The 26427-nt window shown below is 39.3% G+C and overlaps 1 protein-coding gene across 1 annotated transcript in view; it reads right to left on the bottom strand.

Moving 5' to 3' along the window:
* The window catches only part of LOC106068647 (uncharacterized), an 85433-nt gene that overhangs the window by 38342 nt on the left and 20664 nt on the right, over nucleotides 1–26427 (bottom strand). The window contains exon 2 of the mRNA XM_013228094.2: nucleotides 16391–16988. Coding sequence (XP_013083548.2) covers nucleotides 16391–16988 — 598 coding nt within the window. The remainder of the gene's footprint in view (nucleotides 1–16390; nucleotides 16989–26427) is intronic.

Below are 26427 nucleotides of genomic sequence, written 5' to 3'. Positions count from 1 at the left end.
ACGTTCTGCGCATGCCAAGTGACAATCAATGGGTCCATGTTAATGAAATATTTACAGGATTCATTTTTTATTCTTCTTCTGGCTTATCCGGTGAGCCAGATTCAAACAGCACTTTTAAAAAAAAAAGCACTTATATGCACAAGTCTCAATTTTAGGAATAAAATATTTTACTTATTTTTATTTATTTATTTTTTACCAACGGCGGACAATGGCAATTTTTTTTCTTGGGGGGGGGGGGGGGGGTTCAAGAAAAGTCCATTTAGATCGCACACATCTGCGATAAAACCGCACCAGTGCGTGGACCTTGCGCACTGGACACTGACCTTCATTCCATGCCCGAGGTTCAATCATCAAAGCAGCAGTCTAGACGTTCGCCTTTTACTCTTCTTCAACAGAAAGTAACAAAAGCAAACCCAATAGAGGTATGTCTAGACCTACCTCAGGAATCATTTTCACCACGAACATGTCCTCTGCTCCGTGACATCATTAGGTTCTTCCCAACTTAGCCCCTTACGCCTCTCATACGGCCCTCTCATCTACCTAACAATTGTCTTTGATTATCAAATTCAGTTTTCCAGGGCGTGTTTAACTGCCTCGTCGGCTTCTTTAAGATTGTGATTCTATAAAACCCCTCTTCTATGAAGACTTTGGGACAAATCCGTGCCGTAAGTGCAAGCATCTAAAGTGCAAATTACAAGAACTTGTGTCATTTACTCCAGTACTGACTATGGGAATACAGCTTATACAAGGACTCGATCCGTGACGTTAGAATCAGCACATCACACACTTTTGGGAGGACACCTCCGCCAATTTCAATGTACTTTTTAATGGATGCATCATTTTTGTCTAAAATAACAGGGACTAGGACAAAAACGTCAGAACCACTGCGCGCGCCTAGAATGTGCTTTGTTGTTGTTGTTTTGTTTTTTTGAAAGCTTCGGTAAAATTTAAAAGATTACTTTAAAAAAAACAACTTAGATCAATGGAGCTGAGATTAACGACTAATCCTACAAGCTAATCTTCACATAATCCTTTCTTTTTTTTTAAATCCGGTATGTCGACCTGAGCTTTTAGAATTAGGAATTAAACCTATCCTCCCCCCACCCCCCAGACAGCCTCAAGCCATTTTTGTTTAACTCTTCTCATATTTCTAATTCTTCTATAATTCTCAGCCTCCACCCTAACACCCCCACACACACAAGTCACCTCTGTATTTTCACCCACACAAGACAAACCATTAACAAGGACTGTTGCTGTGGACGTGCTCTCGACAAAATCTGATGACAACAAAACTCTGCAACATAAACGTTGGTAATGCTTTTTCTTTCTTTCCAACCAATAATCTAACAGTAAATGGGCACGAAGTCGTTTTGTTTCACTGTAAAATATCACATGTGTTGCTAATGCTAAGAGCTACGACGTGAGAGGCTCTGTATTAACTGTTAGTATTAACTAGTGACCAGAAAGACGGTTCACTAAAGAAATGGGAGTGAGTGAAGGCGGAGTTGGGGTTGGGGGGGGGGGGGATAATTGCAACAGCTAAATACTAAGCAAAGCGATAGTCCATTGAACATTCTCATCTGTTAACACACACACACCCTTCCCAGCCCATCCATCGATTGACAAGCCAACGTTACACTAAAACTATAAGCTCAAGTTAGTTGAGATTATGTAGATATTAAATGACATCCAAAGTAATCGATACGACCTTTCCTTTTCTTTTAAGCGGTTAACGGTGTGTTTTTTTTTCTCTACTTTGGTAGCATCTTGAATAAGTACTGGCTAATCCGAGTCCGTTTTCAAAGTGAAAGAGACTATATCGACATCTAGCTCAGACGAACATCTATTTACTTTCAGCATTGTTGCTTCAGTCTACCCGGCACTAAGGCCTGATGGTCGAGATATCAGTATCCAAATGCTAAATACCATCAGCAGACGATAATAACGGCAATTAATACACATTGACTGAAAAAGAGGAGCAACTTATTAATTGATCAATTTACAGAAAAAAAAAACTTCTTCTCCTCATTGACACCAGCAGTTTGTACAGTGTACTGTTTCATCACGGATTTCTTCGGAAATATTTTTTTTAAAAGTTGTATATTTACATTATTAAAACAAAACAATTCCCATACGGGTATGTCACATGTATGATTTTTTTTTTATTTATTGTAAAATATTGCATCTATGAATTTGTGTGTGTTTGTTACATAGGCCTTTTTTGCATGCTTTCTACCAGTGAGTTTGTGTGAAAGAGTGTGTGTTTGTATTCCTTTCTTCCACTTTGTACCCAGAACTTGAAAGAGCCTGAAGCATGCGCCACTGAAAGAGACACGGTTTAGCGGCTGAGTTCCACCTCTGTAACGCGGGGGGGGGGGGGGGGGAGGAGGAGAGAATCACGAAGTTTTTGGCGTGTCGACAGCTTCGTCAGTGTGGCTTACGTTTCAAAGTCATATTGAAACGACACTAAGATCCCTCCGGTTTATTTTCATTTCGCATTAATTAAAATCCCTTATGGGTAAGTGCTCCTAGACCGTGACAGCAAGCCTTGATTCCAAGACACATCACTTGGTAGCGAAATTGTAAAGTGCTGCACGATATCAAGGTTATTTGTTGTTGTTGTTTTTTTATTATTTATTTATTTCTAACAGAAAACGAAACAAATACGGTACACTAAAAAAAAATCACCGAGTCTCGTTTTTTTTTTCCCTCCAGAAAACTTCTTCACAGAACACTACAACTTGTTTTGACTTATGATCTATTTTAGGCTCTTCCTAGAAATGTCTTAATACGGCTAGGACTGAAAGATCATCTATTCAAATCCAAGCCATTTAATGAATTTTCAAGCGTGTGTATACTACTATTATTACATACAAAAATAAAAAATAAAATATTTGTATGAAGTCAACTTTACACTTTGGTCACAAATCATCGTGTTGCTTGGCAGGTTTTAAAAGACTCAAACTTTGTCATGGCACTCACGAGCAGCTGAAAATCTGTTATTGTTTTTTAAAGGGAATAATTTTAAGACAGACAGTTTAAGAATGTGTTAATCTTAGAGACTCTTCGTTGCCTAGAAGTGTGATAAATCTAATGTTTGATACAAAGTACTATCTGAGCTCACACCTAGGCGTTCCTTAGCGTCATCTAACATTTAAAGCAATAGACAACGCTAGTCCAGGTAAACGTCCAGTCCACTTGGGATCATTCAGTATTGGAATTCTTTTGTCAACTGGTAACTGTCTTCTTTTATTTTGAGAACCATCATCATCGCGTTTATGTTATATGGAAACAGCGAATCTAGTGTAGGAATGACTCTTTACGTAATAGAAGACAAATAATTTCCTTTAATATATAGATAAATATATGAGTGAACTAGTGAACTTAACGAATAGTCAATGCAACAAGAGATTCTACTAAATAACACTTTTTTAAAAAGTTAATTAGAAATAAATTGAAAAAAAAAATTAATCCTTTTTTTTTTCTTTTTTGTTTTGTTTTTGCACTTATCAACCAACTAAGAACAAAGTAATGCCCACTTTTGTTTTCGACCCTGGAAGCCATATACAAATTCCCGACACACGTGTCGCCGACAAAAAAATGGTCGAGTCCAAAGGAACCCGAGCCTTTGCGCCTTCTTCGTGCACTGTGGGTAGAATTTTAAAATATCCGAGAGGTCGGATAGCAGCGCTTCACGTGATAGATATCTAAATTATAGGTATACGTTTGACTGCACTACCAAATGTGTGGAAACCTGTGAGTATAAGCAAGTATGTAATGATTGGAAACCTTGAACTCCGCGTAGCCCAATGAGAACAGCACAACAAATTCAAGACTAGAATGTCAAAGCTAAAAACTGTTGAGTAAAGCGACAATCACTAGTGTCCTCTTATGCTTCACTATATTATAGAAACTAGGGATCTCATACACAAAGCACAGACGACACTAGGGCTACATTCAGACCTCTATCCAGAAACTCCTCGAAACTGTAAATCGAAAGTATATACATTGGTCCTAAACGTCATTTTTTTTTTACAGGAGTGAGGGGTGATGAGGTGTGTGAATGGCTAGTGGACTATTAATAGACACAGTAGTAAACTCAAGGGAAGATGAATAGGAAACACCCTCAGGAATGACAACAACAACTGAGCCAGACGGAGCCTCTAGGCATATGAAGAACATGGCTTCTCAACGTTCTGGATGCCGCTGAGCGAAAAGATATGAAAAGAACAGAATAGTATTAAGAGGCTATCAAGAGCTTGTCCATAGTTAGGGTCTGAACCAAAAGCCCTATGCTCCCAATGAAACAAAGCAGGATTATAACGATCTATTAAGCTTCTGAATGAAATAGAATTCTCACGTGGGAGGGCGTTACGAGAGTGTCAGAGTGATAACACACAGTGACCCAACCAAAATACCACATATAGCTTATGATTGTGTGCTGAATATTTGGGGGAGGGGGGGTGATGACCCCGGAAAAAAAAAAGGAAAAGGGGGGGGGGTAATGAGAATAAAGTGACTTCTCAGTGTGTGCTTGTGTGAGGGAGGTCGATATAAGCGGGCCGTTCTAATTCAACCTTACATATTATAATTCGTGGACAACAATTATTTTAGAGGATTGTTAAAATGAAAAAAAAAAGAGGGGGAGGTTATGTAAGTAGAGAGGGGGGGGGGGGGAATAAGTGATGCCGCTAATAGAATTCAAGGGCAAAAAGTATGTTTGGGAAAGGGTGGTGGTGGTTATAAAGCGGATTGTTTCTATTCGACGCAACAAATACTAAAATTCATTCTTTTTAAATGGTAAAAAAAAGCGGGGGGGGGGGAGAAAAGTGATACTAGAATTCACAGGTCAAAAGTGAATGTATTTGGAAGGGAGTTTTAGAATTCACAGGCCAAAAGAAAAGGGAGATTTATTGAAAGTGCAAAAAAAAAAAGGGGGGGGGGGGAGGGGGTCCGGTCACAATATTACGCGAGCATTAAGATTTGCAGCATGTAATAAAAAAATAAAGGTCCCGGCCAAAAAAATATCATAGAGCCTCTAAATATTTCGATTAAGAACTGAAAAGCAGAAGAATACTCAGATAGTGCAAATAAGACTATTTATTAAGGCGGAGAGTTGGAATTGGGAGAGAAAAGATATTAAAATTTATGGGCCGGTTCAATTCAAAGTAGTAGATACTAGAATCTGCTGGACAAAGGAATGTTTTGGGGGAGCGTTTACATGTGGGCCTTTTTATTAGTATTATATATTTAAAAAAAGGGAGTGGTTCATTGCAAAATAAACAATATATGGCCCGAGAACAAATCAACGGGCGTTTCGGTGGGTATTTCTGATTCGTTCATATAATTTGGTTATCAACAATCTGAGTATGACTATTGCCAAGAGCCATCTAATTTAAATGCAACAACCCAAAAATTATGAATAAATGTCTAGAATGATATTTTAAAAAAATAATATCAAATGCTCTATCTCGACCTGTTCACCACTGAACTATTTTGTCAGACATTGTCAGGAATAGATTTTCTGCGTTCGCTCTCACACTCTATCAAGCATATTCAAACTAGACTGAAATATCACAGTCTTCAATTTCATGGACGTTCATTGTTAGAGCATGTGAAAACTTCATATGATGTTTGTGTATGATGTCTTTGTATGTCTTCATATAATGTCTTCGTACGATGTCTTCTTTGAACACTGTATGGTGTCTTCAAAGGAGGTCTTTATGTTGTCTCCATGTGATGTTTTCGTATAATGTCTTCGTGTGGTGTCTTCATATGGTGTCTTCAAATGATGTCTTTATATGGTGTCTCCATGTGATGTTTTCGTGTGATGCCTTTGTAGTTATTTCCTCTCGCAACAATAACTTCTATGATGTGGATTAAGACTCTGTGAGAGGAATGAAGTCTACAGAAGGGGAGGGGGGGAGATGGCCCCGGGGGAAGGGTGGAGGGAGAGAGAATCTGATGGACAGACTTTTGAGTAGCAGCGCACGACCGCCGCAGGATGTCCGCAAATGGACTTTTCAAAACATCTCGGATTAAGAGACAATCAGAAGAGAGGCGTTGATGGACAAATACAGTATTGAAGGGATTCTCTTCCTTTCTCTTGCTCTGTCTCTCTTTCCACGTAATCTGCCATCCAGCAATATCTAAACGAGAAAACACACACACACACGTCACTCCTAGCCTTTAATCCGGACATGATTTAATCCGCAAGAATGTCTGGCGAGTCACACGTATCCCCCCGCCCCTTTTTCCCCCAAACCTCATTTTAAAGGAAAAAAAACAGTTTCAAGTATTCTCGAACTAAAACTGCTAGGATGCGTGCGTGGAAAAGCTGTAGTATGGTATAGTTATTAGCACGGATGAATGTTTCGCTGTGGCAGACAGTTCGAGGGTTTGAGAAGACAATGCTGAGCATGAAGAGATGGCATGTTGTGCGCCAGTGAAACGTGCCGGGACGAAACCCTGACGAAAGATCAGTTCATAGAGGTCATGGTTGGTGGCCAATGTTCCTCAACCTTTTGGTCCGAGGACCATCAGTGCTCGGAGACGCTTATGTTCCTCACATACTAGTTTACATGTTAAAATTCTAGAGTGAGCTCGTCAAACCCGGGGAGGAGGAGCGATGGGAAGGGGAGGAGAGCAGGAAGCTGCTTGGGTCATGTTAGTGTCTTTGAGTCCCCCGTTTTGGGGGGGGGGTGCAGAGTATTTTTAATTCAACTAAAAACAAGCACATTCAAGGACTCTATGCGACAATGTGAAACAGTGATTGTGATTCTTGGTCATGGGTATGTCTTCGTCCCTGCTATTTCTTCTGGCTATTAGAACTAACCCACTTTACGATTCTAGTCATTTAAAACAGTCTCCTTGAGACAAAAACTGCTGCTGACATTATTGTCCGCTCTTCGAATATTGTTCATGTTTCCTGTTTGTGTGTGTGTCTCATGTCCTCCATTTCTCGCTTCCCTTCCCACCCCACCCCCATCTCTCTCGCTTCTTTTTCCTTGAACTGCGCATGTCTTGAAAGACAGAGGCATAAAGCTAACACGCAGATACAAAACAAAACAAAAAAAAACTCCATAACAATCATCCATGACAAGTCCGCTAATCTCTTCCATCTCCTATTTTAACATTGCATTGTCTGGCATGATTTTATGTTTTGGACACGGGGGGGGGGGGGGGGGTAGGCGAAGAGATGGCATGGAGGAATAGTTTGTGTGGCAATGCCTCATTGACAAATGCCACATCGCTAAGCTGATCTTTAAGCGCTTGTGTATTTAGACAAATTTGGCACATTCAGACTGTCATACTTTATTTCCACTAATCTCTCTCATTCTCTCTCTCTCTCTCTCTCTCTGTTTCTCTCTCAATCTGTACGTATCATTTAAAACACATATTGCATGCAAGGCTATTTGTTTATCTGGAAGTATGCCTGTCAATTTGTCAACGTCTTTTTAATACATTCTTATATTTGCCAACCATTTATAGACCATTCTATCCAGCCACTTTTCTACTTACCCAAGTTTCTAACTAGATCTAGTTTATTTTATCTATCTTTCATACAACTGTTTTCTTATCTTCTACTTGGCTCTTCATATATCCTTCTATCTAACCACTTTTCTACTTATCCAAGTTTCTCACTAGATCTAGTTTATTTTATCTATCTTTCAAACAACTGTCTTCTTATCTTCTACTTGGCTCTTCATATATCCTTCTATCTAACCACTTTTCTTCTTACCCAAGTTTTAAACTAGATCTAGTTTATTTTATCTATCTTTCAAACAACTGTCTTCTTATCTTCTACTTGGCTCTTCATATATCCTTCTTTCTATCTAACCACTTTTCTACTTACCCAAGTTTCTCACTAGATCTAGTTTATTTTATCTATCTTTCAAACAACTGTCTTCTTATCTTCTACTTGGCCCTTCATATATCCTTCTATCTCACCACTTTTCTACTTTTATTGTTGTTTATTTTATATCTAACTTCATGCTACTTATCTTCTTGATATTTGTGTTGTTGTTGTTGTTTAATTCATTTTATTTTACCCTTCGTTCTATCTGTCCTCTAGAATCCTTTGAGTTTGTAAAATGACCACTTCCCACAGTTTGGCTCTACACAGTTTCCTTGGATAATGGGTAAAAAAAACAAAACAGGGGAGGTTATATTAAGTGAGGGGGTGGGGTGGATGAATGGTAAAGCGCCGAACCGGGAAGTCTCCGAATCTCGATGAAGACTAGAGTTTTGAATTTAGAGATTTTGAGGACGCCCATGGGTCCACCCAGCTCTAATGAGTACCTGACCATAGTTGGCAAAAGTAAAGGCGGTTGGTCGTTGGGCTGGCCACATGACATAACCGTCGGCCAAAGAAACAGTTGACTTTAACATCAACTCGCCTATAGATCATGAGTTCTGAAAATGTTACCTTACCGTATATTAAAGTTAGGGATGTGATTGGTCTGTATATCATTGGTTGGAACACTTGTGCAAACAGTTTTTCTGACATAAAAAAAAAAGGTAAAAAGATCATTAATGTTCTACAAACTATGTATCTAACTCAAGTGTTTTCTCTTGTTTTAGTTTCCCTTTTCGACTTTAGAGAAACCAATGGCAAATCATTTTTTTTTTTGTTAAATAGATCTTTGTCTTCGCATTTTACTTATAAGCTTTAGGAGCCGTCACTTTTGTCTTTAAGAATAAAGTATGATTATTGTATGCAAATTCTATGTAACCATTTAAATAACAACATTTGTAAGGCAATTCGATACGTTGTTGCTTCATAACCTGTGTAGGCCATAAGTGAACATTTTAGAATGACTTGCCCGCAAGTGCCGCCCACGAGTCTGTTTACCGTCTAGTTTACATTAAGTATTAACGGCTCCACTACCAGAGCCACTCTTATAGTGTGATGTCTGCCTGTATGTAGATCAGGATCAGATCTTAACAGCGAAACGTGTTCTTAAACTTTTGTTTGTTTCTTTCTTACGGTCTTCTTCCTCTGATTCGAAATGTATGCAAAGTTACTTTTAACCTTCGAAATGGGTAGTATATATATATATATAAAAAAAAAAAAAAGCAAAAGCCGGCCACAATGAGAAATAGTATGATGACAAACCAGAGGCGTCTCGAGGAGGACACAGATCAAGACCTGCTGCTAGAAGAAACAATACATACCTAATCACAATGAATATAGTACACTAAACATTCTTATTTTATTGGTCAGTGAGAAATAAAGAACACAAGACATTCACGTTATTAGCACGACGCTCTAACCACTTAGCTAACCAGTGAAATTTCAGCTGGAAGTAAATATTTTTTTTTTACTTGTGGCTGAGTTTTTGACATCAGGTTTTGTGTGTGGGGGGGGGGGGATGACATTATTTTGAGTTTATGATTAGTGCTTTTGACTATGAGGAACGTATTAGCTAATAGTAGGAAAAGAAAAATGAATTCCCTTTAATTTATACAAATGCAGTGCATACACAATCCATTGGGAGGAAGGGGGAACATCTTTTTCAGTAAAAGTGTATCGTTGCACCTATCAACACGAGTGTTGAAGCTATCAGTCACTGTTTCTATGCACGCGTAATGCTCATTCTAATGCTAAAAAGTGAAGCTTACAGGTCAGTGCAGCAAAGGCGAATCGGTCGATCAGCATGCCTCGTTTTGAAAATGAGTTTATGGTGCATGAAAAGAACGTTTCAAAGTAGTGGAGACAATAGAAAAGAAAAACAATGTCACGTGCGGGCAGAAATCAAAACTAGTTTAAGATAATCGACTACTTCAATCAGTTTCATCGAAACAAACAAAAAAGTGTTTTGTTGTTTTTTGTTGTTTTTTTTCGTTTAAACCAACCAGAACAATATTAGTTCCAGAATTTAGGGTTTAGGTCAGTTTGACCACGTGAACACATATATTTGTGATCACATGAAAAATAAACCACAAACCAAAGACCATACCCGGGCGTCTTATCTTATAAATTGTAGACGTTCCTATTTAAAAGAAGATCATTATGTCCTAGGCGTGCGCATGCATCAAACTAGTTGTGCATGTCTATTAGAGAATAGAACTCTACTAAGACATTGGTTTCCCTGGCTGATTCAGGCAACCTTTTCCATGCTCAATTAGCACTTTGCGTCAAAGGTATATAATGGCATTAGGAATGTCCATCCAAACGGTACGCGGGCCATTTCCGGCCCGTGACGCGGTGCTATCTAGACCATAGAAACTTATTCCCACAATAGGCCTACATAATAAAGCGGTAGAGGCCCGGTTCGATTATTCGAGGCGATGCGACCAGAGACACGAGAGACGGAAATTTTAAATCGTCCCTATGCTGACAAATGCTGGGCATCACAGTACCATATTTTATCAATTAAAATGGACTTATTCTAGGATCTATACCGACTTGCAATGAACACGAGGTCTAGGTGCTAGGGCGCGTTATCGAACAGACCCTCCTGAATTAGAATTCTGGAGAATTTTTTTGTGAGGACTAAACGTTTCATTCCATTAAAATTGAGACCATCTCATCCACAGAGTAAAGGCCTCAAAACTGTACAGAGATAATAATAAAAAAAAAGCGGAAAGAAAGAGAGAGAGAGAGAATGTGTGTGTGTGTGCGCGTGTATATGGAAAAAAAAAAGACGAGGGAGGGGGCGAGTTCTGCGTTTACTCTTGCTTCCATAATCCCGCCAGTAATCCAAGCAATTTGACCGGTGTCTGCTTCAATTCATGGCTGGCTTCGAATTTTAAAGTCAGTAGTGAAACAGTCCGCCTCGCATAATCCTGAACTCACTCCGTCTCTCCAACACACACACATAGACTGTCTCTCCTCTCTCTCTCTCTCTTTTTCCTTCAGTAGCCCTACCCAAAACAAAATAAAAAGTCGCTTTGAACGTTTCTTCCCGTTCTCATTCTCAATTCTTGTTCCTATTCTTGATCTATTTATCACCCCACCGCATTGCTACAATACCTAGCAGTGGAGAGATTTCATATAGTATTTCCAACTGCACCAAAACTTAACATAAAATGAGCAATGTTAACAATCTAGTACCGGTATACAAGTTTTGATTATAATCATTGCAAAGACAAAAAACAAAAATAAAAAATTTGCAACTATATACATATTTCAGCGACCAATTCATATATAATATGTTTTATAACTTAGAACGCCCGTATATCATTATAACATAGTTAAGAACCTCATAAATTATGCTTGCTACGAAAGATTGATTTTAATATTGATTCTAGATCTAGCTAATTTGAATTCCGCCATCTTGTGTGTATCAACCTAAGTCGTCAGTACGAACATATTCATGTCACGTGATTATGTCATCGAATCCATGTGCCTCCTTGTAAGTGACGTATCTCACAATTAGACCATGGCTTATAACTATTTGACCTACTCTGCATAAGCAGACACTCTTGTCTGTCTCTGTTGCTCTAACCCAAAATCCCTAAACATTTTCCTCTTGTCTCCCACTCAACCGCTTACACACTCATATCTCTAACTAAACCTAGAACAAGGGAACAAAAAAAAAAACTTCTAGACATTGCAAGCAAACCTAAATCCCCCAAGCTCAGGGCTGGAGAATTAAGCTTAATCTTTTAAAAGAGCGAATCCGCTGAGCTTATTTGCATACCCGCCCACCCTCATTTGCATATCCGCCCACCCTTATTTGCATAGAGACAAGCGTCAAAACCTAGTATAATCCCGATCACCAGAAGCGGAGTCCAGGCAGTAACATGGACCCTTCCCTCCCCCCCCCCCTCCGGTCCGTTTTCTAAACCCAATTTTAACTGCTTCTTCTGACACAAGAGCTTCAAGTGGTAAAAACAAATCAAATGGGTGGGTTGAGATACGGGTGGCGCTACAGGGGGGGGGGGGAGTGGGTTGGTCTCAATCAAAGGGTATTACTGCTGAAATGAATTTTAATTCGACTAAAAACCTGATTTTTCAAACTCTTTAACAAAGTTTGGTTGTTTGTACCCCCCCCCTCCCCGCCTAGAGACACTTTGTTTTATTATACTGTGATTAAAAAAATTTAACTTCGGTCAATAGCAATACCTTGTTATATTCAGTAACTGATTTTATTCTAAATTTTTAGACATTTTCATTTTGGACGGGAAGACTATAAATAGCCAGCTTGTTATTGTACCCGATGTACAGGCTAAAGTAAGTGTTGATAAGTTTTTTAAAGTTATATAATAGTTTTTCTGCACATTTTAACACTGCAAAGTCAAATTGTCTAAACTCCTCTGTTTGTGGCACAGAATAATTTCAATATGGAATAATTGTTAGACTTTCACGCTTTATCTGAAAACTTATTTCAAATCAAAGGGGCAACTAATTAGCGGTAATTGATGCCAAGATCGCAATTTGGGCTTGGTGAATACTGCTCGTCAACTAAGATTTCAGCGAAGTTCTATTAAAAGGGTGTAATACAATTTAAGAATAAAAAGTATATAGTTCTATATTAAGTATCTTATTTGAAGAGAAAAAAAGGACTGTTGCATTCGTTGTTGTTTTTTTAACAGTTATTGCTAAGGAATGAGGGGGGATAAAAACTAAAGAATCCAACATGGCTCACCCTTGTGTGATTGCTGACTTGCCGGCAGGCGTGTGCATTTGTCGCCGCAAAACCATAAAGGCTAAAGAAGCTTGGAGAAATCTGGCCGCAACGTAACAAGAGATTACGGCGTCTGTGACCAGATTGGCTTTAGGGGAAGGGAAAAAAGCGTGCACATAAAATTGGACAGATTTTTTGTTACCAAACCTTGTTTGTTTTCTTCGGATTTTTTTTCAAGTTTTTTTTTTTATTTTTATTTTAAGAAAAAAATAAACTAAATGTTTAATTCAAGTCACCGACACTTCATTCTTTTGCAATGACTCGTAGTTTAATTGGTTTGCCGGGACACAACGCATGTTCTAACAGCTATATGTTAATTGACAGAAACAAAAAAAAATGGCGTGTAGAATTGTCTCCCGACGAACGAGAGAATATGTCTGTGTGTGTGTGTGTGTTTATTGAAACTGATCGCTAACTTATTTCCTTTTAAAACAAAGATAAAGAAATGGGAGCAGGGGTCTTGAACAGTGACCAGAAAACACAGCGCTGCCAATTTTTCTTTATTATTTTAAACACAACTTTCTTGTTCTATTCATTGTAGATGCAGTGGCGTAGCTAGTGTGGGGAGAGGGGGTCCAGATCTGAAAATCACCCCAATGAGTGTCCGAAATTTGTTTTACATTAGATATTATGCCATTATCTCATGTCATGGTCATGATGTCGAATGCAAAATGAGGAGGCCCCCAAAGAGGTCAATCACCCCGGGCCTCTAAATCCTTAGCTACGCCGCTGTACAGACGTATATACCGGTACCAGCACAGCACGAGAAACCATTAAGTCTAAGACTATGATGGCTGTATTGATCCTTTTTTAATTAATGTCAGGAAATGTAAACCATTTTTTGGAGATTCCCATCAATGGTGGATAAATAAAAACAGAACTTCTTGGTGTATTCGGTTTCCAAAATTTTGGAACTGTTGATAGGCTTTGTATTTAAAAAAGGTATGTGAACATTTCAGTGTACATTTCATCACTTGAACATTTCTAAGCTCTTTCGCTTGTGCAAGGGGGGAAAAAAAAGAAAGTTACTATTTAGTTGACAACAATGATCTTTTAATATGGCATCCCTAACATTGACAGGATATTCCTATTTTGTTAAGGTTTTTTTTTTTAGCTTATTTTCTATCACCTCAACATTTCTCCAGATAGATTTCTAGTCTTTATTACTTTACTTGTTACTTTATTGTATTGCTTTCAGAATGTAGCTCGGGTCTTAGACAAGTCAACATTGAAACAAAGAGTAGATTACTGTGTTTAAAATTCATCTTGAGATTCTTTTGAGAATACATTTTTTGATTATTATTAGGCGCAGGATAAGTGTCTGTAATTCCAATCCAAGTCAATACACGATGACATCCGCCACTGATTAAGAACCCTTGGATTAAAGCCCGAGGTGGGGCGATATTTCAACAGCTTTAATGCGGGGGGGGGGGGCAAATTACAACTCCGTTTATTAAGATGAATGTGATGGAGGCTATGCATGAATCAAAGGAGAACACGAGCTGCAGGTGTTCTGCACGAGGAGAGGGGAGACTGCGGCAATGATAGCTTTGTCTTGGTGATGTCCCTTTCATTAATAGGTCTTGGCGATTGGGAGGCGGTGGGGGAGCTCATCGATTGTAAATACAAACAGAGTCGCGGTAGACAAGACGAACACATGGGACGAAAGAGATAATACAGAACCGACGAACAATGAAGTGAACGAGTAAGGAGACGGCACTATGGGCGGATTTCAAACCGGTGCATATAATCTGGATCTACAACTACCGTGTGAGCGAGAGTGAACTGCGCCTGGTATCGCAATGATAACTCTAGGAGAGTTGACCAAAATGACGATGATCTAAAACAGGACCTTTTCATTGGGGAGAGAGCGGCCACCATTGATCTAACAAAATGAATACACGTAGGACTGCTCTCCAATCACACACATAATTCATCTTGGGTTTTACATAACTCTCGTGATGGGAAAAGCTCTTAGTTTTGCAATGAGCCTAAGTCTTAATCCGATACGTAAGGTCCATAATACTATAATTCTAGATCATATGACTTGGTCGCTTGGTTGTCTCCTCATGCCTTTAGAAATATATGTAAACTAATGTTTACTTGACGTCATCTTTCTTCTTCTTGCTTGGTGGCCAACACTATTTGTATGCTCTCCATGGTCCATTTTACCTTAGATATGAGCTATTTATAGAACACATGTATTCAAGGTAAGTACATGGGAGTCATTGAGTGAGAAGATTGAGAGGGGAAATGAATACGGATTGGATAATCCCATGACCAATCAAGCGTCCATTCCCCCTTTACCCCCCCCCTCTTCTCACCTAATTCAGTTCCACGTCTGATCAGTTTATTGGTTAATTGTAAGTTCGCGGAAGACTTCGGGAAAGGTTCTATCCAGCAGGATGAAAGGGCGCGGAGTAATTAAGAACTAACTTAAATTCACATTGCAGGATCACGACTTAACACCAGACGGCTACGGCAAACCCCAATCCCTTCCCCATTTTTTTTTCTGAAAGTTAACCCCCCCCCTTTTTTTTTTCTCTTTAGTCCGGACACAGCAGATTAGAAGGGAATAATTAACAAGTTTTAATTAGACGTAGTTGGGTCGACCTAAAGGAAAAGGACGGTGCGACTAGTTAATCTGTTTTCGTCACGTTAATGGCGTGATCAGAGCGAGGAGGCACTCCGGAATTAGCATTTCGCTGAGAGAGTATAAATGTGTATCAGTTGCCGGTTACCATTTCCATATACTAACTTTTGGGCTTTCTGACAAATAAAAAAAAAGATCAAAATATGGAAGTCAACTTTAAGAAATAGTTATTAAATAATGAATTATTGGGTATGACACTCAAGTTCCTATGATTCTACTGAGATAGTGACATTCGCGTTGTTACGGCACGATTAGGAATAGGCGCGAAAAGTTATTTGTTTCAGAAAAAGGGAAAGAGTTTTTTGACTTGGAGACAATGACGCGACTAGTAATAAACAAGACTAGGATTCAAGGAAGGAAGAATAGCGAAAAGTAAGACTACTTTTGGTGATTTTAGAGAGAAAGGTTAGGTTTTATGGACGTAGAGATTTAGCTTGACGACATTCGACACTTCCCTTCGTTATTATTGAACTAAATCGACATCGTTCGTGTTGACCTTTCACCTGTATTTCGCTTTTTGAGTGTTACCTCCATTTGGACTTTATCCACACAAGACACAGCGCGGAGGCACCTAACACTGTACATCACCAAGTGGTACTGGATGTACGTGTTTTGTTTTTGGTGTTAAAGAAAAATCCATTAAGATTTGGTGATCCAAATGATTGAAGTTCTCACTTTTTTTGTGACCAATCCTTATTGAAGGCAAAGCAAAGAGACTAACGCCAGGTGTCCATCAGCGGACTAGCGGGAGATATTAAAATCTGAAGTAAAAAAAAAAACGACTCAGCCACTACACAAAATTCTATACCCTCGGCCGATAAGCTAACACATCATTTCTCAGCCACAAAACTTCAGGTTTTATGTTGAATGCAATAAACTAGGATTATGAAGTGACAGACGATTAAAGAAAGTGTCACGTGACGAGCACGACTTACTATCCACATGAAATTCCCATTAGAGTGGGATGGATCCTAAGAATTCCGACGTTCAAAAGTCTTCACCGAGATTCAAACTAGTAACCCTTCGCTTTACCACCCGACAACCATAAATGCTACTCGAACCAGAGAAAAAGGAAAAGATAGAGGCTGAGCTATGCACTTACTGTTACTGACGACCTTCGAACTTTGAGACTTCTGTGGAGACTGTGGCTCTGGAATGATTGTCAGCGTCTGTCTCTGAGTCTTGCAAGGAGGAAGCGGGGAGCTGCTTTCGGATGAGGAGATCTCCGCAGCCTTAGTCATCTTTGCAGGACAAGTAGGGGACCCTAATCTGGGTGGTGGCGAGGAACAAGACAGCGTCACTCGGGGTATTGTCAGAGGAGGAGGAAGATTTCCACCAGACTCTGACCTGCTTTCATCGCAGGCAGGAATGTTCACAACAAGCGGCTCCTCCTCCGCGTCTATGTCGTCGATATCGTCTTCGGAGATTTCGTTAATGTTGGGGCCTTCGTCGTGGCGAGTTCGTTGTCCTACGGGGTCGTTGCTCTGGTACGAGGGAGGCTCAGGCTCGTCGTCGCTATCACTCTTGCTGTCGCTGCTTGCTTCCAGGGCGCTGGGGGTGTCGCAACTGCTGAGCCTGGCCTGAGTGCCGCTAATGTCGCAGCCGTGCCGCGCGCTGATGTCTTTTAGCGAGGCGAAATCTTGACGGGCGTCGTCGTGTTTCAACAAGTTTCTCTCCGTCGTCCGACACAGGTCAACATCCTGTGAACAAAACAAATGTAACTAATATAATTGAGATCGTCTTAAGCTATGGTTTCAATTTTCTATTTTTAAAATGAAGACTGGACAATAACCCTCAATACAATAACAGAGCTACAACAAAAGGCCACAGAGGACTAAACAAAATCTGTGCCCCTAGCCGTGAGCTACTACGGCCGTATTATTTATTAGTAATAATAAGGTTGTTTAGCTAAGACTAAAATGGATTTATTGATCTTTTTTAGAAATTTGTTGTGATTAAAAGGACTCTCTTTTTCAATAAATAATAAAATAAAAACAAATAAAAACAGCTAATGATTTGGAATGAATCAACTTCATTCTGTCATGTCCAAGTTCACATTTTGTACATTGAAATAGGACGTCAAGGCAGTCTCTTGTATATTTTCATTCTGTCATGTCCAAGTTCACATTTTGTACATTGAAATAGGACGTCAAGGCAGTCTCTTGTATATTTTCATTCTGTCATGTCCAAGTTCACATTTTGTACATTGAAATAGGACGTCAAGGCAGTCTCTTGTATATTTTCAATTTCAGAACGTCCACGTGCATTCAACTCCAATATCTCACCGATGATGACAATGAAGAAGTGTCTTGAAATTAAAATCTTAAGATAACAATGAAGAAGTGTCTTGAAATTAAAATCTTAAGAAAACAATGAAGAAGTGTCTTGAAATTAAAATCTTAAGAAAACAATGAAGAAGTGTCTTGAAATTAAAATCTTAAGAAAACAACTCTCAAGAGACGTGACCTACAATGTATGGTCGAAAGAACGTGCTGGTTTTGGGTATACCCTCTACCTGGTGCTGGATACTGTACATATGTATACGGACTCTACAACCCTGTTTAGGAGGTTGGTCATTTCGGTGATAAATCATGTGGCATGATAATTCTAGCAAGAACTTTGGGCTGAACGCTTTTCACGCCGACTTACTGATTGTGTTTGTTCCTTATTGTATCTATAACTCACGTTCTTGAGGTAGCCACATAGAATAAGGGAAGAGACGGGATGCACTGACATATGTGCACAGACTTTCATTAAAACAAAGCTCAGACTGCAGCAACCAAGTGGTAGTGCGGGGGAAGGGGGTAGTAAGGTGTCCCGGATTGTTATAACACGATCAAGTGTCCAGCCGCGTGTCCATGACCCGTGTTAAAGTGGACATTATTAGCTCTATAAATCTGCTGCTTTCAGAGTAGCTGCATCGAGGAAACCTCAAGCGAACGGACACGGCTGAAGAAACCCAGTTTTTGAAATCAGGATTGGAGAAGTGGAGGGGTTAGGGAGAGGAAGATATATTTTCACACAAATAACAAACACAAAATTACTTGACGCTGATCGGTCGACCAACAAAACTGGGCCTGTTGGCCCAGGATGGTACAGGCCCAGACTTTTCACAGGACACCGTTGTAGTTAATAGAAACCCCCCTCCACCCTTCTCCATGCCTTTGTCAATTTTTGTTGTACACTAGCTCGCACAAAACTAGAAAACTATTTATTGTCGATATTATGACAAAGGCACAGCCATCGACACCAAAATCAGACTGATGCGTTCTCTGATCATGGTCACATTCATTTATGCTTGAGAGTCTTGGACGATGACTGCAGAGCAAGAGATGAGGATCCTAGAAATCACATTTAAAGATCGCATCACAAACCAAGAGATTAGAGACAGGGTTACTACAGCGATTGGACTCTACGATGACCTGTAAACTATTGTAAAAAAAAAAAACTAAAACTCTATGGCCTTATTACAAGGTCTTCGGGGCTCGCAAAGACCTTCCTTCAGGGTACAGTAATAGGAAAAAGAAGACGAGACAGAGAGAGAAAGGGATGGGAAGACAACAAAAAGGCATAAACGGGCATGCCATTGAAAGAGGGCGAGGAATGGAGATAGACGGTCGACAAGTCTTGCGTGGTGCCGCAACGGTCCAATAGACTAATGGATAGGTGAAGGTGAATTATGCTGATGGTGACAAGAAAGTACATATAAAAGGTAACGAGACCAATCACAGGCGCGCAGTCATTGTGCTAAGTGGTGTCGGCATAAACATGCAGGTAATTTCACGGATTGACAGGTAAGCGGATGAGCAGATTAACGTTAGGATAGGTGTATTGAAACACGGAGACATTTTAACGGTATGGTTTGTGGGGGGGGGGGGGAGATAAAGCGCCAGTCAATGAATCCATAAGTTTAATAGCATCGCGGTGGCATGATATCTATCTCAAGATAATCTTCCTAATCCTAAACTAGTAGCCAGATGGCCAAGTGTGTGTTTGGGGGGAGGAGTGTGCAAGATTGTGAGTGATTTGATGGGTGAGTGTTTGGTTACGTACATGAGTTTCTGTTTGTCGTTTTAATAAAAGACCTAAATACTGCCTAAGTGCCAGAAACTATATTTAAACAAGGTTACAAAAGGCAGTTTGTGTGGAAATACAAACTTAAAATCGGCCCCCGAAGTGGTCCACCCAGGCAGGCTTCAATATTTTCAGAAAGAACATCCGAATGAAATTATATCAAAGACAAATAAGAGATAAGAATGGAGAAAGAAGGTTAACAGATCTTGTGTAGTGCCCCAACGGTCCCGCAGATCAAAGGATAAGTGTAAGTGAATGTAAAGTTAGATGTGAACCTGGCATAACTAGTTCCCCTTTTAGACCTTGTGGTCTATAGGGCAAATGATGTAAAGTTCATCTGTTTTTGTGGCCTACGGTTAACGAGGGTGTCATGTAGCCAGCACAACGACCAACCGCCTTTACTTTTCCCCAACTAATGTCAGGTACCCATTAGAGCTGAGTGGACTCAGAGGCGCCCAAAGATTCCAAAGTTGAAAATCCCAGTCTTCACCAGGATTCGAACCCGGGACCCCCGGTTCGGAAGCAAAACGCTTTACCGCTCAGCCACCTCGCCTCCCCTGGCCTAACTGATGTCTTATAATCCATCTAATTGTTTTGAGAAGGCTCAATCTCTTATTCAAATCCTAAAAAAAATAAAAAAAAATAAAAATTTCCGCAATAAAAAAAAATTTAGGAAAATGAAGTTTACAAGATTACTATTCGTGTTAAATTAGGTCTAACTTATAATGCATACTAATTATGCTTTTTCTCTTTAAAAACTGCTTGCATAACTGATTTTAAAAATTAGATTTTTCGATTTCAGAAAAAAAAAGTAGCCGTTGCATCAGAACTTTGAATGGTCTAAAATATTGTGATGTCGAATTTTCAATATCTTTTCTAGTTTACGAGATCTAAACGGGACGGACGGACAGACATTTCGCACAAAACTAATAGCGTCTTTTCCCCTTTCGGGGGCCGCTAAAAACAACAACTTCTTGGAGGTTCACTGTATGAAAAAAGGGGGGGGGGGGTATGGGTGTCAAGCACTCCCGAGAAATCTTTGAGTCAATCAAGGCCATGTAAACAAAAAGAAAAATACCTCCACCACGGTGTTATCCAAGTGACAAACACACTTTTAAAAACATCTCAGCCAATCGCTTTTAGCCTATTAATTAACATTTTAAAACAAATGAAACTAAAAGAAAAAGGAGCTGGATGTGTTGGTCAACACTGAAGAATCACACACACACACACAAAACGAAGAACTAGAGTGCTTACCAGAGAACCGGGTTGTGCGTACACTGAGTCGAGCGTCGGCGATGGCTGAGTCGTCCATGTATCCACTCTAACATACGAAACAACGGCCATACTTGACCAGCCTCCTCAGCGCACCACGTGCGAAGTGACCAGCTAAAGCCCTAACTTACGATGACCAAGTAGCCTACTTAACTGTTTAACATCACAACCCACAACAGTTCAAATGTCTCAATCCAGACATGGGATGAATCGAACACACCCCGCTACCCCCCCCCCCTTTTTTTCTAATCTTTGTCAAGAATAAAAATCTATTCTGACTAGACAACAAATTCGAATGTGTCGAACTGAAAACGTGGCGCACAATACAACTCGATGTCAACAAAACGAACAAGGATTTGACTCGCCACTATATTAGTTCTTTCTCACGGGTCTCTTTGTCTTGACTTGAATCAATGACTTCATACGTTTTGAGTTATGACAAGTTTTCTACAACAAAACCATTCATCCAATTTTTACACGTAAACCTAAACGCATTGAAATTTTAACAGGTCATACTCTATAAACAAAATTTCATTCATGATTTAATGTTGTTGGAACGAGCGGTAGGTTCGTGTGTAAAAGGTGTGCCTCTGTTCTCACTGAAAGCATTTATTTTAAAGTCAACTTTTGGCTAGAGAAAAGAAATTATGGTTTGTGAAAAGCAGGCCATTCAGCGTATGTTGACCGAATGAGCACGTGGCTATCTACAAACTCATTCAGTTTCATTTCTTTGTTTTACTTCACTCCAATTGTCTTATTTTTGAAATAGTCATTATAAACTGATCGCACAGCCAATCAGGATACGCTATAAGCCAGAGGTTCTCAAACTGTCGTCCGGACCCCCAGTTGTACACGAGATGACGGTAACGGGTTCGCAAAAAGATGAAAATTGCATACAATTAAAATAAATCTTTCGCTAAAAGCCAGTGTATCCGATTGTATAACTTAAATAATAATCAACTCGTTGTTCTCTATTGTTTACTGTCTATTTAGAACTACGTCATTGTTGACTCAGCTTGGTAAAACAACAATGATTGTTAACAGTCCGGTGATAGAAATTTAGTTTGCGCATGAATATCAAATTTACTCATTTCACAAACAAATAAATGTCTTTCTTTCAATTTGTCTACTTTTCAAGCCAATCAACGTTGGTCTTTCAATATCTCTGCTTTATCACGCCATTCAAAGACGTTTTAATTTTCCAACCGACAATCCTTGGAGACTCACGACTAACATCAGTCTGATTTTTATACGTTCATATTTATTGATTGGTATTGTATCACAACAAAGATGATGCTTACTATAAGCTATCCCGACAAGATCAACGTCTATTCTTTCGACTTAGGACCGGACACAACAGAATGCGACAACACATGTACCGGAAGCTCAAAATTGGAACCAATGATGTCTGCCCATGTGGAGTGTCACCAGAGAATGCCGACCACGTCCTTCAAAACTGCTCTCTTTACCAAGAGGCCCGTACAAGAAACTGGCCCCAAAACACCCCAAAAGAAAGAAAACTATATAGAGAGCTCCCTGATTTGGAAACCACTGCGCAGTTCATCTCATGTATTGGTCTAGTCATCTGAACACTCCAACATAAAAAATGAGAACGAAGAAAAAGAAGAAGAAAAAGATTGGTATTCTATTTTGTACATTGTATTTCGCACGCCCACCTAACTGTTAGATTATTGATAAATATTTGAAGTGTAAGAAGACATCTGAAGAAGAGCAAGGATGTAGTGGAAATAGTGACAATGAACGGAGACACGATGCTGTAAGAGAGGCCGCACCAACGCAAGGCAAAATTACGTCAACGTGCTACTGAATATTTACCATTCAGATTTCTACCGTACAACGGCAGCAGTGAGCAGTCACAATATGTCATTTGTTTGAATGTGTTATCGCACGACAGTTTGAAACGTACTACACTAAAGCGTCATCATGTAACAAATCCAAATAAACCAAAACACACACCGGCAGAGTTAAACGAAACTGTGTGCAAATCAGTAGAGAATTATTTGTAAAACAACAAAAGTGAATGAAAAAGCTCTTACTGTTTCCTATGTCAGTGCAAGTGGCAAAGAGCCAAAAAGCACTAACAAGGTTGCTGAGTGTTTGGTTATGCCAGCGGCTTTAGAAATATGTGATTCGGGCAGACAAATCAGGCTGCATCGGGGGTCCCCTAATATCTTATGGCTTGTAAAGGGGTCCCTGAACTGAAAAAGTTTGAGAACCCTCTGCTATAAGCCACTAAACAGGACCACTTTAGTGTCCAACTTTCTGAAGTGGGGCAATGTCTACCATCACTTCTTTTTTACAGCTAGTTTTGTTTTTGTTTTGTTTTTTGGTGTTGTTTTTTTAAATTAAAAAACTTTCAACATTCTCATCCCCAAATTGATACACACATTAGATTTTTCTTATAAACAACAAATACACAATTACAAGCCGACGCCATTGTCTTCATTTTAACCAGAATCACCAAATGATTTTCCTTGAAAGAGACAAGGGGCTCAATAAATGTTCTTTTTCAAACAATAAATAAAATGAATCAACTAGAACTGTTCATCGCTGGAAGCCCCGTGGCGTTATTCACGAAAATAATGCACAAACTTTCTGTTAAATTTACACACTTCACAAGATATTTTCTTTTGCATGTATCACTGGAGATTTTCATAAATGGAGACTAATCAATAAATAGGAAGTCTTTTGGTGTACAAGATACGGAAAAAAAATAGTAATAGGGCCTGCCTATGGTGAAATAATTTGGGCCATTCAAATAGGGTATGATTCAGTATCATAAGGGTGGGCGCACTGTCTACTGATGGCGGGGTTGTGTGGGGTTTGTTCTGTTCAGGTGGACATTTAAAGGTGTGTGTCCTGTTTTTAGTTAGAACATTGAAGGTTGCTCTTTGCGGTGGAGGAAAGGGATAACAGTTTGTTTGGCGTACATTCTTGATGATCAAGTGGAGCTGGTGAAAGAAACAAAAGTCTATTTTTTCAAGGGCACAGACTGACCAAGATCCAACAACTAGCTGACTAGAAGAATCGTTAAAGCGTATCTTCAAGAAGAGTGTGACTTAATTGTTACCTCTACTTCTGAAATCATCGAATGGAGGCATGCTAAGCGTCATAACATTTGAAGCTAAAGAAACATCTTTGCTGAGATCTTTGTTTGATATAGTTCTTTAGAGACAAAATCTTAAAATAAGGAGTTTTATGATTCGCTTCGAAATTAAAGGCTCAAAGAGAAAGCCTGCTTAAAAAAAAAAGAGTTATAAAATGCTCCTTTGTCTGTGATGGTAATGTCCCCTGTGTCAACTGTGCTAGTTAACCAAGATGACGTCATATTAAACATCGTATTGAAGGTTACGCTCAAACCTAGTTCTTGTTCTTCGTCGTATTTTAACTTTAATTATCCTTCCTAGAAAATAAATTCTTAATGAATAAAATCGTCCATCGAATCTCGAGTTACGGTCATTTAGGCTTATTTGGTCAATTGTATTATTAATAAGAAAAGTTCTTTTTCAAAAACATTTGTTCTATTCGTTATTGTTTTTTGTTTTAAATCTTAGTAAAACTTTTTTTTAAATATTAAGCTTACCAAAATAAAAAAAAAATGTCAATGATTTCCAAAATCAGATAATTAACTGGCCAGATTACGTTAAAATCCATGTTCTCAGAAGATAATGTGCACGCGAGTATACAAAAAGATGAGCTCCTCTTTATTATCAACAGCAAATAAAGAAACAAAACAAAACGTCCAGACGGGGTGAAAGCAAGAACAAGTAATTAATTTCTACATTGAACAAACTGTGGACGCGATTGTCTTCATATTGCACAACTAAAAAATGAGATGAAATGATGGGGAACCTTGGGGAATGGGATGAAATGATTGCGGAACCTTGGGGAATGGGATGAAATGATGGTGGAACCTTCAGAAATAAGATGAAATGATGGTGGAACCTTGAGAAATAAGATGAAATGTTGGGGGAACCTTGAGGAATGAGATGAGATGATCGGGAACCTTGGGGAATGAGATGAAATGATGGGGGGAACCTTGGGGAATGAGATAAAATGATTGCTAACCTTAGGGAATAAGATGAAATGATGGGGGAACCTTGGGGAGTGAGATGAAATGATGGAGGAACCTTAAGGGGAAGATTAAATGATGGGGGAACCTTGAGGAATGAGATGAAATGATTGCGGAACCTTTAGAAGTGAGATGAAATGTTGAAGGAACCCTGGGGAATGAGATGAAATGTTGGGGGAACCCTGGGGAATGAGATGAAATGATGGGGGAACCTTGGGGAATGAGATAAAATGATGGGGAACCTTGAGGAATGAGGTGAATTTTCCGTACATTATCAAACAAGTGTAGGTGCTTAGGGGAAAAAATCTGGAAAGTAAGGAGGTGTTGGTGAGAGATTGTCTGTGGGCGAGGGGCAGCCAGGAGCACTTTCTATTGAAGTAGATGGAAATGGTAAGCCAAAACCAAAAGTTATTAAAAGCAGTACACACCAGACAGAGTCATTTTAAAATATGAATTACCTTCGATTACGTCACATACTCCTCTCCCATAAATAATGCAAAATCAAAATTAAAAAATAAAATATCAATAACGAAAATGAGTTGTTAGTTGAATATAGAAATAAGGATTACCGTACCTATTCAGACAAACATTCAACATTACTAAAAAGTAAATTAAGTGCCCCTTTCCCCCACCCTGGGCAACACTTTGCACTGGGTTATGGGTATTAAGTATTAACTTAGGTGGTAAACGAATTGGCTTGCAGTGGATTTGGAAAAAACAACTTCATGTCCCAGGGGAGTTCGTTTCTTGCGTACATTACTTGCATTTCTTATTCTCAATGTTCGTTTCCTTTCACTATGACCTCATCCGCTTTGCCACTGACACTCGCACAGACCAACAACCTGAAGACAATTATGGAGGATTAGAAGCGCGGAAACTAAATGAAATCAATTCGAAAACAAAAGAAACACCCGTCAAAAAGCAAATCTTGACAATTTTTGCGTTGGCTGTACAATATGTGTGCAAGCAAACGTTTTGTGCGTGTGTGTGCGTGTGCGCACGCGCGAGCTTTGCGTGGTGGAATAAATATGGAAGAGCGAAATCTGCAAGGGCGTGGTCTTTGTTGGGCTAACAAGAGGAGGGAGGATGAGATAATCCGTAATTAATAATCTCAACATGCATTACGCTCCCCCCCCCCCCCAACACTGTTTGGATTAGACTAAGGTATTATAAGCTTGTCTTGGTCAACGTCTGTCGTGAACATGAGAAAGGGATGGTAGGAAAGGGGAGGAGAGGCTCCAATCGTCTGTCAAACGAAGTGATGCAGAAGGGAAAAGCGTGGACTAAAGTAGTCCAGTGATGGTTCTCTTTTTAATCAAGTACAAGGCAGAGCGTAATAAGCAAGGAATAAATATATTTCAATCAATTCTCACTTTATGTTTGAATAATAGAGAAAACTTAACATTCCTATTCAAAAACAAGGTTACAAAGACAGTTTGTGTGGAAACACAAACTCAAAATCGGCCCCCGAAGTTGTCCACCCAGGCAGGTAAAAAGGCAGGTATCAATATTTACACAAAGAACATCAGAATTAAATTCTATCAAAGACAAATGACAGAGAAGAATGGAGAAAGAAAGATGACAGATCTTGTGTGGTACCCCAAAGGTCCAGCAGACCAAAGGATAGGTGAAAGTGAATGTAAAGTTAAATGCGAATCTGACTTAAATGAAGTCTTATAATGAATATCTAATTGATC

The sequence above is a fragment of the Biomphalaria glabrata genome, chromosome 17 (assembly GCF_947242115.1).
Source record: "Biomphalaria glabrata chromosome 17, xgBioGlab47.1, whole genome shotgun sequence".
NCBI lineage: Eukaryota > Metazoa > Mollusca > Gastropoda > Planorbidae > Biomphalaria > Biomphalaria glabrata.
This window is presented reverse-complemented; position numbering and strand designations above follow the sequence as displayed.